Raw genomic sequence first — 14,437 nt, 5'->3', positions numbered from 1 at the left:
GAAGGGAACCTATTGGTAGATGTGGGAAAAAAAAAAAAAAAAAGCAGACATTCAATATACCTTTGAGCATGGTGAAGTTATTAATGACACTTTACACTACAAAGATACAGGCGTCCTTCCTAACTCAGTTGCCGGAGGGGAAGGAAACCGCTCAGGGATTTCACCATGAGGCCAATTGTGACTTTAAAACAGTTACAGAGTTTAATGGCTGTGATAGGAGAAATCTGAGGATGGCTCAACAACATTGTAGTTACTCCACAATACTAACCTAATTAACTGAGGGAAAAGAAGGACGCTTGTACAGAATATTCCAAAACATGTATCCTGTTTGCAACAAGGCACTAAAGCAATTAACTTTTTGTCCTGAATACAAAGTGTTATGTTTGGGGCAAATGCAATACAACACTTTACTGAGTACCACTCTCCATATTTTCAAGCATAGTGGTGGCTGCATCATGTTATGGTTATGATTGTAATCATTAAGGACTGGAAAGTTTTTTCGGTTAAAAAAAGACATCGGAATGGAGTGAAGCACAGGCAACAAACATCCTAGAGGAAAACCTGGTTAAGTCAGCTTTCCACCAGACAATGGGAGATTACTTCACTTTTCAGCAGGACAATAACCTAAAACACAAGGCCAAATCTACACTGGAGTTGCTTACCAAGAAGATAGTGAATGTTCCCGAGTGGCCGAGTTACAGTTTTGACTTAAATCTACTTGAACACCTATGGCAAGACCAGAAAATGGTTGTCTAGCAATGATCAACAACCAATTTGACAGCGCTTGAAGAATTTAGAAAAGAATAATGGACAAATTAAGCACAATCCAGGTGTGGAAAACTCTGAAGACTTACCTATGAAGACTCACAGCTGTAATTTCTGCCAAACGTGCTTCTACAAAGTATTGACTCAGGGGTGTGAATACTTATGTAAATGAAATATTTCTGTATTTCATTTTCAATACATTTTTTTAAAAATTCTAAAAACATGTTGTTTTCACTTTGCCATTATGGGATATTGTGTGCATATAGGTGAGGAAAAACATATTTAATTAAAAAATATATTCAGGCTGTAACACAACAAAATGTGGAATAAGTCAAGGGGTATGAATACATCCTGAAGGCACTGTATATGGGTGTATAGTCAGGCATTGCGATATTTCACATTTACAACGTCTCTCGTGCCCTGAATTAACTCAAGAGAATCAGTTGTCAATTAAGTAGCTATAGTTGGCTAGCATGCGCTTGCTATTTCAGATGCACGCGCACAATAATAACAACTCTGCACAGGCTTGTTCATTCGGAACTAGCTAGGCTAGCAACTGGCTAACGTTACTTACCAGAACTACGAAAACAAGGAAATCCACGAACATACAATCTATTTGTGGCTAAAGATATGTTTTTTCCTGAGCCAACATAATCTAAATCCAATTCGAAGCACGGGATTATCTAACTTTCATTTAGCTGACGCTGGCTGTAGACAGTCTTCCGGGATGACCGGAAATTACAAACACGAGTGTAAGGTTGTCACTAGTAACCACAGCCACAAAGACTATATCGTAAAAATTCCTGCAAACAAAAATGTGCCTTTTGGTCTTATTTTAAGATTATGGTTTAGCATAAAGTTAACAGTGTGGTCAAGGTTAGGTGTAAAAGAATTTATGAAATAAATTGATTAAATGGTTTATGACTTTGTGGCTGTGGTAACTAGTGACGACCCGAGTGCAACGGTGTGCAAACAATTAACCTATAGGGGATCGGTGTCCCGTATAAGGGACGGTTGAGCTAACGTGCGCTAATGTGATTAGCATGACTGCTGTAAGTAACAGCAAACTTTCCAGGAAATAGACATGTCTTATATGGGCAGAAAGCTTACATTCTTGTTAATCGAACTGGACAGTCCAATGTACAGTAGCTATTACAGTGAAAAAATACCATGCCATTGTTTGAGAGTGCACAACAACAAAAAACGTATCATGGCAACTGGTTTGATAAATTCACCTCTGAAGGTAAATAATGTATTTACATTCAGTAATCTTGCTCTGATTTGTCATCCTAAGGGTCCCAGATATAAAATGTAGCATAGTTTTGTTTGATAAAATCAAATTTTATATTCAAATGTATGAACTGGGTTCTACAGTTTGAACCCCTGCTGTCTCTGGCTCCACACTGCCCGGCCATCTAGATGTGTGAAAGTTAGTGTATAAGCTAATGATCCATCATGTATGACATTCCTGGGAGTGTGTAAACTTACATTTTGTATTACCATATCATTTTTGTATGTTCTCTATAGTTATGTACTTGAAAATGTATCAGTTGACCAATTTGGCACATTTGGGCAGACTTGATACAAAATAGTCCAGCATTGCAACGCTTCACTGGATCAATCTGAAACTTTTCACACACAGTGTTGCCATCTAGTGGCCAAAATCTAAATTGCACTTAAACTGCAATATTATATCATGGCCTTTCTCTTTCAAAGATGGAACAAAAAAAAGAATAGAAAACACATGTTTTTTTTACCAGATCTAATGTGTTATATTATCCTACATTCATTTCACATTTCCACAAACTTCAAAGTGTTTCCTTTCAAATAGTATCAAGAATATGCATATCCTTGCTTCAGGTCCTGAGCTACAGGCAGTTAGATTTGGGTATGTCATTTTAGGCAAAAATTTAAAAAAAGGGTCCGATCCTTAAGAGGTTTTAAAAAGTCAGGGACATTTATGTAATTAACTAGCTAATCCAACAAAGCATAAATTAAGATTTTTGCATACTGTAAAATGATTTACCCATCTGACAGGTTCACATGAATCCCACCAAGGAATCAACAATGTGCTATAAAATCTGGTACATAAATCTGCTCTAAGGATGCAATGATGTGCAACAATATGTGGGGTATACTCAAGGAATATAACTGTGGGTTGTGATTGTATGGCCGAGTTTAAGATACAAATATATATGAGCTGGAAAGACAGAAAAAGAGGCAACATCAAAAACCAATTCAAATGTCAACTTTATTCATATACAGTCCGTATACTGAGTATGTTGACAAAAACCAAGATAATCCAATAATCCAGTGTATGAAATTATAATTCTGAGTCTGTACCAGTATGAGTGTTGCCTAATGTGTTTGTTTAATGCTTCATTGCTTATCCAAGTTTGGCATCACAAATCTGGCAGCATTGGATATTTCAGTTTTTACTGTAGATTGATGAGGGAGTTTCTAGTTTTGGCAAAATCTGCAAAATCTGTCCACATGTGTGTTGTGCGTGTCTGTGTATTCCCCATTAGGCGATGTTTCGTATCTCGGGCGTGAGGTTGATGAGTGAGTTACTGGCCTGGGCCAGCTCGCTGATAGAGACCCTCCCTCTCTGTTTGATGAACTGAGCCACGGCGTTCAACTCTTCTGGCGTGATGGAGATAAACTTCCCTCTGTCGTCGATCACTCCTGGAGAAAATAACAAGAATAAAGATGGTCAGACGGCAGAGAAGCAAGACTGCCTGACTGTACTCATTTACTCTGAGAAAGTATGTTAATTTTGGCACACACACACACGATCATTCACTTACCTGTGAGTTCACCATCAGCTAAGAGGTCCTGCAGTCTCGCAATTGCATCCTGTGAGCAAAGATTAGTTATGATGACCAATCATCTCCCTTCTCTCAACCACCACAAAACACACTAATATACACTTGAACCTTGTGGAGATTCAACACAATCTGACACGCATATTTTATAAAGAGAACAGACCATTGAGTGCAGGAATCATAGTCTATGGCACCCTTTGACCATTTTCCAGCCATCACCCGCCACTCACCTGTGTGCGCATTCCAAAGTGTGACGCCAGGTCTTCCAGCAGTACTACCTTGGAGTCCTGTGAGAGAGAACCAGAGGAATAGAGGGTAAAAAGCCTATAGGTTGTTAACAATAGAACGTCACAATATGGTGCAGAGCGTTCGATTTGCCTGCTGGGGGGCTAGGAGACCCCCTTCTCTGCTAAAACCATTGACAACTGAGTGCCTTTTTCAAGGGATTGTTAAATAAATGTTAAGTATTTGGTTGTAATATCGTCACCACGTCTTGAACAGCATAGTCAGAACTACACATTTCCGATTATTCCATGCAAAACAATTGCACACATTTAGCTCTTTTATCAGAATTATACAGCAAGCAGCCTAACTGCATGCTTTTCATCATCAGTAAACATCAATTGATCATGTGATTTCAGATAAGTGATGATAGCCTCACAATATCTCAATATTGGCCACCGTTAATTGGACATTTGAGTGATCTAAAATAAAAGTGAAGTTAACTATATCTGATAAGTGTGAGTGGTTTAGATTAATCTCCCATCCTTTGTGGGCTCTGCCTGTCAAGAAGGGCATATTTGCCAATGTACTGTTAGCTGATAATGTTTACTCATATTGTGTTGCTACCATGCTGTGTTGTCATGTGTTGCTGCCATGCTGTGTTGTTGTCTTAGGTCTCACTTTATGTAGTGTTGTGGTGTCTCTTGTCATGATGTGTGTTTGGTCCTACAATTTTATTTTTAATCCCAGTCCCCGCAGGAGGCCTTTTGCCTCTTGGTAGGCCGTCATTGTAAATAAGAATTTGTTCTTAATTGACTTGCCTAGTTAAATAAAAGGTTCAATAAAATAAAACAATTACTTGCAAGCTACAGGTAGAAACTTTGTACAGTTAGCTAAACATACAGTGCCTTCAGAAAGTATTCATACCCCTTGACTTATTCCACATTTTGTTGTGTTACAGACGGAATTCAAAATGGATTCAAAATATTTTTTCCTCCTCACCCATCTACACACAATACCCTGTAATGACAAAGTGAAAACATGTTTTTTGAAATCTTAGCAAATTTATAGAAAATTCAATACAGAAATATCTCATTTACATAAGAATTCAAATCCCTCAGTCAATACTTTGTAGAAGCACCTTTGGCGGCGATTACAGCTTTGAGTAGTCTTTGGTACGCCTGTATCAGCTTTGCACATCTGCATTTGGGGATTTTCTCAAGCTATGTCAAGTTACATGGGGAGCGGTGGTGAATAGCAATCTTCAAGTCTTTTCACAGATTTTAACTGGGATTCAAGTCTGGGCTTTGGCTGGGCCACTCAAGGACTTTTCACATTCTTGTTCTGAAGCCATTCCGGCGGCCTCACGACTAGCTCTTAGGAAACTTTGCAGTATTTTATTTTTTTATGTATTATTTTTTACATTATTAGCTCAGAAAGTGTTTTGCATCATTACATACATCCGGGAAAAACAGAGCGGCAGTAACTCACCAGCATTACGACTAGGAATATGACTTTCCCGAAGCAGATCCTTTGTTTGCTCTCCCCAGGGCAACTGAACTGATTCCAGCGGCTGACCCAAAACATCGCCGGCGGAGGAGAGGCACTCGGAGCGGCCTGCTGGTCCGACTTAGGAGGCGCGCACACCACCCACCACTTCCAAGTATTCTACTCGCTAATGTTCAATATTTGGTTAACAAAGTCGACGAACTACGGGCAAGGATTTCTTTCCAGAGAGACATCAAGGACTGTAACATACTCTGTTTCACGGGAACATGGCTCTATTGGGATATTCTGTCGAAATCGGTCCAGCCAGATGGGTTCTCAGTTCATCGCGCAGACAGGAATAAATATCTCTCCGGGAAGCAGAAGGGCGGAGGTGTGTGTTTCATGAATAACGACTCGTGGTGTAATTGTAGTAACATAGAGGAACTCGAGTCCTTCTGTTCACCCGACCTAGAATATCTCACAATCAAATGCTGAGCGTATTATAAGATAATTTTTTTCGGTTATAGTCACGGCCGAGTATATCCCCCCTCAAGCCGATACCACGACGGCCCTCAAAAGAACTTCACTGTACCTTATGCAAACTGGAAACCACATATCCTGAGACTGCATTTATTGTAGCCGGGGATTTTAACAAAGCAAATTTGAGGACTAGGCTGCCGAAGTTCTATCAACAGACACCATAGTACCCTCCAAGCTCATCATTAAACTCGAGGCCCTGGGTCTGAACCCCGCCCTGTGCAACTGGGTCCTGGACTTCCTGACGGGCCGCCCCCAGGTGGTGAAGGTAGGAAACAACATATCCACTTCGCTGATCCTCAACACTGGGGCCCCACAAGGGTGCGTGCTCAGGCCCCTCCTGTACTCCCTGTTCACCCATGACTGCGTGGCCAAGCACGCCTCCAACTCAATCATCAAGTTTGCAGACGACACAACAGTAGTAGGCTTGATTACCAACAATGACGAGACCGCCTACAGGGAGGAGGTGAGGGCTCTGGGAGTGTGGTGGCAGGAAAATAACCTCTCACTCAACATCAACAAAACAAAGGAGATTATCATGAACTTCAGGAAACAGCAGAGGGTGCACCCCCCTATCCACATCGATGGGACCGCAGTGGAGAAGGTGGAAAGCTTCAAGTTCCTTGGCGTACACATCACTGACAAACTGAAATGGTCCACCCACGCAGACAGTGTGGTGAAGAAGGCGCAACAGAGCCTCTTCAAACTCAGGAGGCTGAAGAAATTTGGCTTATCACCTAAAACCCTCACAAACTTTTACAGTTGACAATTGAGAGCATCCTGTCGGGCTGTATCACCGCCTGGTACGGCAACTGCACCGCCCACAACCGCAGGGCTCTCCAGAGGGTGGTGCGGTCTGCCGAACGCATTACCGGGGGCAAACTACCCGCCCTCCAAGACACATACAGCACCCGATGTCACAGGAAGGCCAAAAAGATCATCAAGGACATCAACCACCCAAGCCACTGCCTGTTCACCCCGCTATCATCCAGAAGGCGAGGTCAGTACAGGTGCATCAAAGCTGGGACCGAGAGAATGAAAAACAGCTTCTATCTCAAGGCCATCAGACTGTTAAATAGCCATCACTAGCACATTAGAGGCTGCTGCTGCCTATTGAAATCACTGGCCACTTTAAGAAATGGAACACTAGTCACTTTAATAATGTTTACATATCTTGCACTACTCATCTCATATGTATATACTGCATTCTATTCTATAATATTATTCTGTATCTTAGTCCATGCCGCTCTGTCATTGCTTGTATGTATATATTCTTAAATCCCATTCCTTACTAGTTTTGTGTGTATTGGGTATATGTTGTGAAATTGTTAGATATTACTGCACTGTCGGGGCTAGAAGCACAAGCATTTCGCTACACCCGCTATAACATCTGCTAAACACGTGTATGTGACAAATACAATTTGATTTGATTTGTATGCTTGGGGTCATTGTCCTGTTGGAACGGAAATCTTCGCCCCAATCTAAGATCGTTTGCACGCTGAAGCAGGTTCTCACTAAGGATTTTCCTGTATTTGGCTCCATTCATTGTTCCCTCTATCCTTACCAGTCTCCCAGTCCCTGCTGCTGAAAAGCAGCCCATAGCATGATGCTGCCACCACCATGCTTAATGGTAGGGATGGTGTTAGACGGGTGGTTGAGCTGTGCCTGTTATTCTCCACACATAGCGCTTTGCATTTAGGCCAAAGAGTTCAATTTGCCTTATCAGACCACATAATCCTTTGCCTTATGCTCTCTGAGGCTTTCCCATGCCTTTTTGCAAACTCCAGGATTGCGTTCATGTGCTTTTTTTCTCAGGAGTGGCTTCCGTCGGGCCACTCTCCCATAATGCCCAGATTGCTGAAGTGCTATAGAGACTGTTGTCCTTCTGGCAGGTTCTCCCATCTCAGCCAAGGAACTCCACAGTTCAGTCAGAGTGGTCAGTTGTTTCTTGGCCACCTCCCTGACCAAGGTCCTTCTTGCCAAGTTGCTCAGTTTGGTCGGACGGCCAGCTCTAGGCAGAGTCTGGGTATTTCCATATTTTGTAAATTTTCCAACGATTTAGACCAATGTGCTCTTGGAAACTTTCAACACTCTAGAAATAGTTTTATACCCTTCCCCAGATATATGCCGCATTACAATTCTCTGAGATCTACGGACAGTTTCTGCTCTGACATGCACTGTCAACTGTAGGACCTTATATAGACAGGTGCGTTTCTTTCTAAATCATGTCCAAACAATTGAATTGGCCACAGGTGGACTCCAATCAAGTTGTAGTGACATCTCAAGGATGATCAAAGGAAATTGGATGCACCTGAGCTCAACTTGGAGTGTCATAGCAAAGGGGTGTGAATACTTATGTAAATTAGATATCTGTATTTCATTTTCAATAAATCTGCAAACATTTCTAAAAACATGTTTTCACTTTGTCATTATGGGATATTGTGTGTACATGGGTGAGGAAGAAAATATATTTTGAATTCAGGCTGTAAGAACAAAATGTGGAATAAGTCAAGGGGTATGACTACTTTCTGAAGGCACTGTAGTGGTAAGTAGACCTAATGTACTTTTTTCTCCAACCAACGTAGGCCTACCTAGTGAAGTTAACACTATTCCCTTTAACATTGTTTTTAAGAGTGTTTAATCACCATTGCTGCTGACAGACATGATAGGCTACATTGATTGATGGACCATGTCAAATTGTATAGCTAGCTAATAACAGATCACATCAATATGGTTAGTTACCAAGCTAACTTTCAGGGGATAAAGTAGATGGCTTTATCCAAATATTGTTTGATTTGCTTGCCATCTAGTGGTGATGACAAAAGTCCAACTGGCAACTTTACCAGGACAAGGACTTGCTGATGTCAAGCTCCTTTCTAATCTCTAAAGAAGCAAGCTAAATGACACGTTGTTTGATTAGCTAGCAAGCTAGCTAGCTAGCTACATGCCAAATGGTTAGGCTATCCTCACGCATCTGAAATTACATGATAAATTGAGGTTTACTGATAATGAAAAGCATGCAGTTACTTGCTATAGCCTATAACTCTGAAGATAGAGCGAAATGTGGAATAGTCAGAACTCTGTAGTTCTGACTATTCTCTTCAAGAGGTGATGATATTAAAACCAAATAGTTAACATTTATTTAACATTCCCTTGAAAACGGCACGTAGTTGTCAAAGGTTTCAGTGGAGCTGGGGGTCTCCTTGTCCCTCAGCAGCCAACTCGAACGCTGTGCACCGTATTGTGACGTTTTATTGATAACGACCTATAGGTGTTGAGTGTACACTACAGTATATACAGTGTACAAAACATTAGAAACACTTTCCATGACATTTTTTGCTGTTTCCATGACAGACTGACCAGGTGAAAGCTATGATCCCTTATTGATGTCACTTGTTAAATACACTTCAGTCAGTGTAGATGAAGGGAGGAGACAGAAGGATTTTAAAGCCTGGAGACAATTGAGACATGGATTGTGTATGTGTGCCATTAAGAGGGTGAACGGGCAAGACAAAATATGCCTTTGAACAGGGTATGGTAGTAGGTGCTAGGCGCACCGGTTTGAGTGTGTCAAGAACTGCAACGCTGCTGGGTTTTTCACGCTCAACAGTTTCCCGTATGTATCAAGAATGGTCCACCATCTAAAGGACATCCAGCCAACTTGACAAGGTGGGAAGCATTGGTGTCTACATGGGCCAGCATCCCTGTGAAACGCTTGACACCTTGTAGAGTCCATGCCCCAATGAATTGAGGCTGTTCTGAGGGCAAAAGGGGGTGCAACTCAATTTTAGGAAGGTGTTCCTAATGTTTTGTACACAGTGCATATGGTTCTGGTTAGGTTCCAGCTCATACCTTGATGTACTGGATGAACTCTTGTAGAAGGTTGCGTGACTATAAGAAAAGAACACAGAGATATTTACATAAAATAGGGATTTGATGCCAGGAACACGGTTAACGAGATTTACCGGGATTTACCACCCAAAACCACTCCCTTTATCCGGTATAAATAACTGCGAGAAACCGGTAAATAATAATAAATGATTTATATGAAAAGCATAGCGTGAAATGGAACTGTTAAATTACATGGGATGTCTAAATGTGGCTTCTCTACGGCCTCTGCATGATGAATCAACGCTCAGGGTGGGGAGAGACAGTCCATCTCAGTTGTGACGGGTAGGCCTGCATTTGCTGCAGCATAGCCTATGCTACAGTAATATAACGACCAAATGCGCGTCTAATTTACCCATCTCCATCTGGCTTTCGGGGGTGACCTTGTTTTTTTATTATAAATATATATATATATATTTTTTTTTTTATTGCAGAGTTTTAAAACAGCCTATCAGTCGAATATCGTTGCTTTAAAATCAGTGCACACGTGAGCACTCTCTAGCAGTCTCTCTCTCTCCATCAACTCCATTGAAATTGCATCCAAAATAGATAATCCTGTTCTAGATAGATAGATATGTATGTGTAATATCTATCTATATATACACACACACACACATATATATATATATATATATATATATATATATATAGTACCGTTCAAAGGTTTGGACACACCTTCTCATTCAAGGGTTTTTCAAAATTTTTACTATTTTCTACATTGTAGAGTAGTAGTGAAGACATCAAAACTATGAAATAACACATATGGAACCATGTAGTAACCAAAAAAAGTGTTAAACAAATCAAAATATATTTTATATTTGAGATTCTTCAAAAAGCCACCCTTTGCCTTGATGACAGCTTTGCACACTCTTGGCATTCTCTCAACCAGCTTCACCTGGAATGCTTTTCCACAGTCTTGAAAGAGTTCCCACATATGCTGAGCACTTGTTGGCTGCTTTTACTTCACTCTGCGGTCCGACTCATCCTAAACCATCTCAATTTGGCTGAGGTCGGGGGATTGTGGAGGCCAGGTCATCTGATGCAGCACTCCATCACTCTCCTTCTAAGTCAAATAACCCTTACACAGCCTGGAGGTGTGTTGGGTCATTGTCCTGTTGAAAAACAAAGGATAGTCCCAAACCAGATGGGATGGCGTATCGGTGCAGAATGCTGTGGTAGCCATGCTGGTTAAATCATAGATAGTGTCACCAGCAAAGCACCCCCACATCATAATAATAATAATATAATATAATATGCCATTTAGCAGACGCTTTTATCCAAAGCGACTTAGTCATGCGTGCATACATTTTTGTGTATGGGTGGTCCCGGGGATCGAACCCACTACCTTTGCGTTACAAGCGCCGTGCTCTACCAGCTGAGCTACAGAGGACCACCTCCTCCATGCTTTACGGTGGGAACTACACATGTGGAGCTCATCCGCTCACCCACTCCGCGTCTCACAAAGACACAGCGGTTGTAACCAAAAATCTTCAATTTGGACTCCAGACCAAAGGCCAGATTTCCACTGCTTGTGTTTCGACCACGAAGGCCTGATTTACACAGTCTCCTCTGAACAGTTGATGTTGAGATGTGTCTGTTACTTGAACTCTGTGAAGCATTTATTTGGGCTGCAATTTCTGAAGCTAGTAACGCAAATGAACTTATCCTCTGCAGCAGAGGTAACTCTGGGTCTTCCTTTCCCATGAGAGCCAGTTTCATCATAGCGCATGATGTTTTTTGCAACTGCACTTGAAGAAACTTTCAAAGTTCTTGAAATGTTCCGTATTGACTGACCTTCATGTCTTAAAGTAATGATGGACTGTAGTTTCTCTTTGCTTATTTGAGCTGTTCTTGCCATAATATGGACTTGGTCTTTTACCAAATAGGGCTATCTTCTGTATACCAACCCTACCTTGTCACAACACAACTGATTGGCTCAAATGCATTAAGAAGGAAAGAAATACCACAAATTAACAAGGCACACCTGTTAATTGAAATGCATTCCAGGTGACTACCTCATGAAGCTGGTTGAGAGAATGCCAAGAATGTGCAAAGCTGTCATCAAGGCAAAGGGTGGCTATTTGAAAAATCTCAAATATAAAATATATTTTGATTTGTTTAACACTTTTCTGGTTACTACATGATTCCATGTGTTATTTCATAGATTTGATGTCTTCACTATTATTCTACAATGTAGAAAATTGTAAAAAGAAAAGAAAAACCCTTGAATGAGTAGGTGTTCTAAAACTTTTGACCGGAAGTGTGTGTGTGTGTGTGTGTGTGTGTGTGTGTGTGTATATAAATTTATATAAAAAAAATTGTCTTTGGAAATCGATCCGCGGGCCTACAAAAGGGGGGTTAATGTCGACAGGCACTTAAACCTGTGACTGGACTATGTGAATACACTAGTAAACTACCTCTTCCTCTGTGACATCATCAGCTTCACCCTGCTCCTCGACGACGAAGGACTCTTTGAGCCTTAGGTACTCCTCTTCCTCCTTCTTCTCCTGCTCCTCTTTGGCCCGCCGCTCCTCTTCCTCCTAAAAGGAAAATAATAATAGGAGAAAGAAGGAATGAGTGCAAAAGTGGGAATAGGAAGTGATGTGTCTACCTGCATCTGTGTTCAAGAGTGAGACAGTGAGTGTATGTGTGTTTATTACCTCTTTCTGCTCCTGTTGTCTCTCCTTCTCATCCTCCTTGCTTCTCTCCTGCTCTCTGAGCTCCTGCATTTTCTTCCTTTCCTCTCTCTCTGCCAGCTCAGCCTGAGGAACACAGCATCAAACCCAGTCGCCAGAAGAACACTTGCAAACATCAAACAAAATGATATGAAAACGCAGGGTGAGTCAAAGCAATATGGTGGATGCCCTTCACCTGCCCTGTTCTATCACAGCAGTGCAGCTGAGGGGAGAAAGCCATTTTAGACAATTGACTAGGGCTGTGACGCAATATTTTTTCCATGGCAAAAATGAAAACACGAAGCAGGCCAAACACTTTGGTCCTTTAAAAACCTGCTGTATGTAAAATATTGTGTGCTATAGCTTGGAAAATAAATGTGACTCTAGATGACAACATAATGATGTTTGTTTCCAACATTAGGGCTGTTTTCCTAAAAAAGTTAAATCTGCTTCATGTTTTGTTTCCTTGCCACGATACTAACAAGTATTGTGATACTGGTATCGTCCCGGCCCTACTATTGATTGACATGCTACTGATGACATATTATGGACAATCTCCAATAGAGAACTGTTCTCCAGCTGTTCCAGAGTGGTAATACCTCTCTCTGAGCCCGTTTGGCCTGTTTCTCCTCCAGTTTCCTCTGCTTCTTGGCTCCCAACTTCCCTGTGGCCTGGAACTGCTGTTCCTCCTCTTCTTCCTGTTCCTCCATAGCCACTTCCTCTACAGGGCTGTCCTCTGAAGGAGCATTAACACATTTGTGAAACTTTATTTTCACAGTAGAAACGCATGTGATACTCGTGTGTGTGTGTCAGGTGTGTTACCGTTGTCGGATGCGTCCCTCTGGGCTCGCCTCTGGGCCATCACCCTGCTGTTGAGATTTCTACGGCGACGGGGCATGCCCACCCCACGCTCCTCGGCCACCTGAGGGCGAGGAGCTGCCACCCGAGGCAACACATCCTGCCTCTGTTCACGGTCAGCTGGAGAGAGAGAGGGCGGGACAATTATGAATTCCAGATTATTGGGTCAATTTAGCCCAAAAACGAGTACACATATGCTGTGAGAGAGGTAACGAGCTGGAGACAAGGGGAAGAGTTAATGGAGGGAGTGAGCGGTTGCGGGGGGGGGTTAGCTACATTGAGCTAGCTACATTGAGAACTGACAGGTCATAACGAGTAAATGAAAGGGAAAAAAGTAAACACCCAAACAACCTCTACTTTTAACTTAGTAGCACGCTATAAATAGCCAGTGTTAAACACGAATAGCAACTGTATTGCTAACGTTAGCTGTTTAAGTATTGGTGTCGTTAGCCAAATGCTCGGTAGCTACCGTTAACTCCTTACCTTCCTCTGTCTTTCCTCGTACCTTCACAGCAAAAACGATCAACACAATAAGGATTGCTGCAGCAATCAAATACACCACGATATCCATCGCAAATTTAAAATGCTGTTTTAGATTCTATGAATTTCACATTTCAAACTATTCTCCACCATAACAGACACGTATGTTCTGGTGTTCTTCATAGACCCCTGTCACGTGATCTTCTTCTTCAAGTTTCTATTAGCGAATCGCAACCAACTGACAGGTGCTTACACCGCCATCCACTGTACTGGAGTGTGAGGCCGGTCACGACCTACTAATAATACTATATTCACTTAACTAACCCAGAATTTCGAAGAAAATAACATATTTCCCTACAAACCTCTCTACTCCCATCACCCCCACCCCCATTCCAGTCCAACCTCTCTGACCCTGTCAAACAACCTCTCTCTTTCTACATCATACATTTCACAAAATAATAATACATGTTCAACCGTTTCCTCTACAATTCAGCCATTACACATTCCAGTACCATGTTTCCCTATCAATTTCAAAGCCCAATTCAATCTTTTATGTCCAAATCTCATCCGACACAACATAACTTCCTCCCTTCTATTCCCATTATATGACACTATCTCCCGTACAGATTTCCTTGTACTATAAACATTTCTGCCCTCACTACTTTCACCCAATTGTCTCTGCCAGCAATCTAACCCATT

The 14,437-nt window shown here is 41.6% G+C and overlaps 1 protein-coding gene across 1 annotated transcript; it reads right to left on the bottom strand.

Annotated features, from left to right (window-relative positions):
* Positions 1-2,998: 2,998 nt before the first annotated feature.
* On the bottom strand, positions 2,999-13,953 carry LOC121582468 (DDRGK domain-containing protein 1). The gene is made up of 9 exons (XM_041898272.2): positions 13,742-13,953; positions 13,223-13,378; positions 13,000-13,136; positions 12,386-12,487; positions 12,143-12,265; positions 9,690-9,728; positions 3,821-3,877; positions 3,573-3,621; positions 2,999-3,450 (listed from the first exon to the last, which is right to left on the bottom strand). Exons 1-9 carry the CDS (start codon positions 13,827-13,829, stop codon positions 3,290-3,292), a joined length of 912 nt encoding a protein of 303 aa, XP_041754206.1. The 5' UTR covers positions 13,830-13,953; the 3' UTR covers positions 2,999-3,289.
* Positions 13,954-14,437: the final 484 nt, after the last annotated feature.

This window comes from Coregonus clupeaformis, chromosome 15 (genome assembly GCF_020615455.1).
Source record: "Coregonus clupeaformis isolate EN_2021a chromosome 15, ASM2061545v1, whole genome shotgun sequence".
Taxonomy (NCBI): Eukaryota; Metazoa; Chordata; class Actinopteri; order Salmoniformes; family Salmonidae; genus Coregonus; species Coregonus clupeaformis.
Note: the sequence above shows the minus strand (reverse complement) of the source record. Positions and strands in the feature narration are given on the sequence as shown.

Coding starts and splice junctions, on each gene's coding strand:
- LOC121582468 (XM_041898272.2), bottom strand. CDS start 13,829: ATGGATATCGTGGTGTATTTGATTGCTGCAGCAATCCTTATTGTGTTG. Junction 13,379..13,741: donor ACGAGGAAAGACAGAGGAAG/GTAAGGAGTTAA, acceptor CTCTCTCTCCAG/CTGACCGTGAACAGAGGCAG. Junction 3,878..9,689: donor AGTTCATCCAGTACATCAAG/GTATGAGCTGGA, acceptor TCTCTCTCACAG/GACTCCAAGGTAGTACTGCT.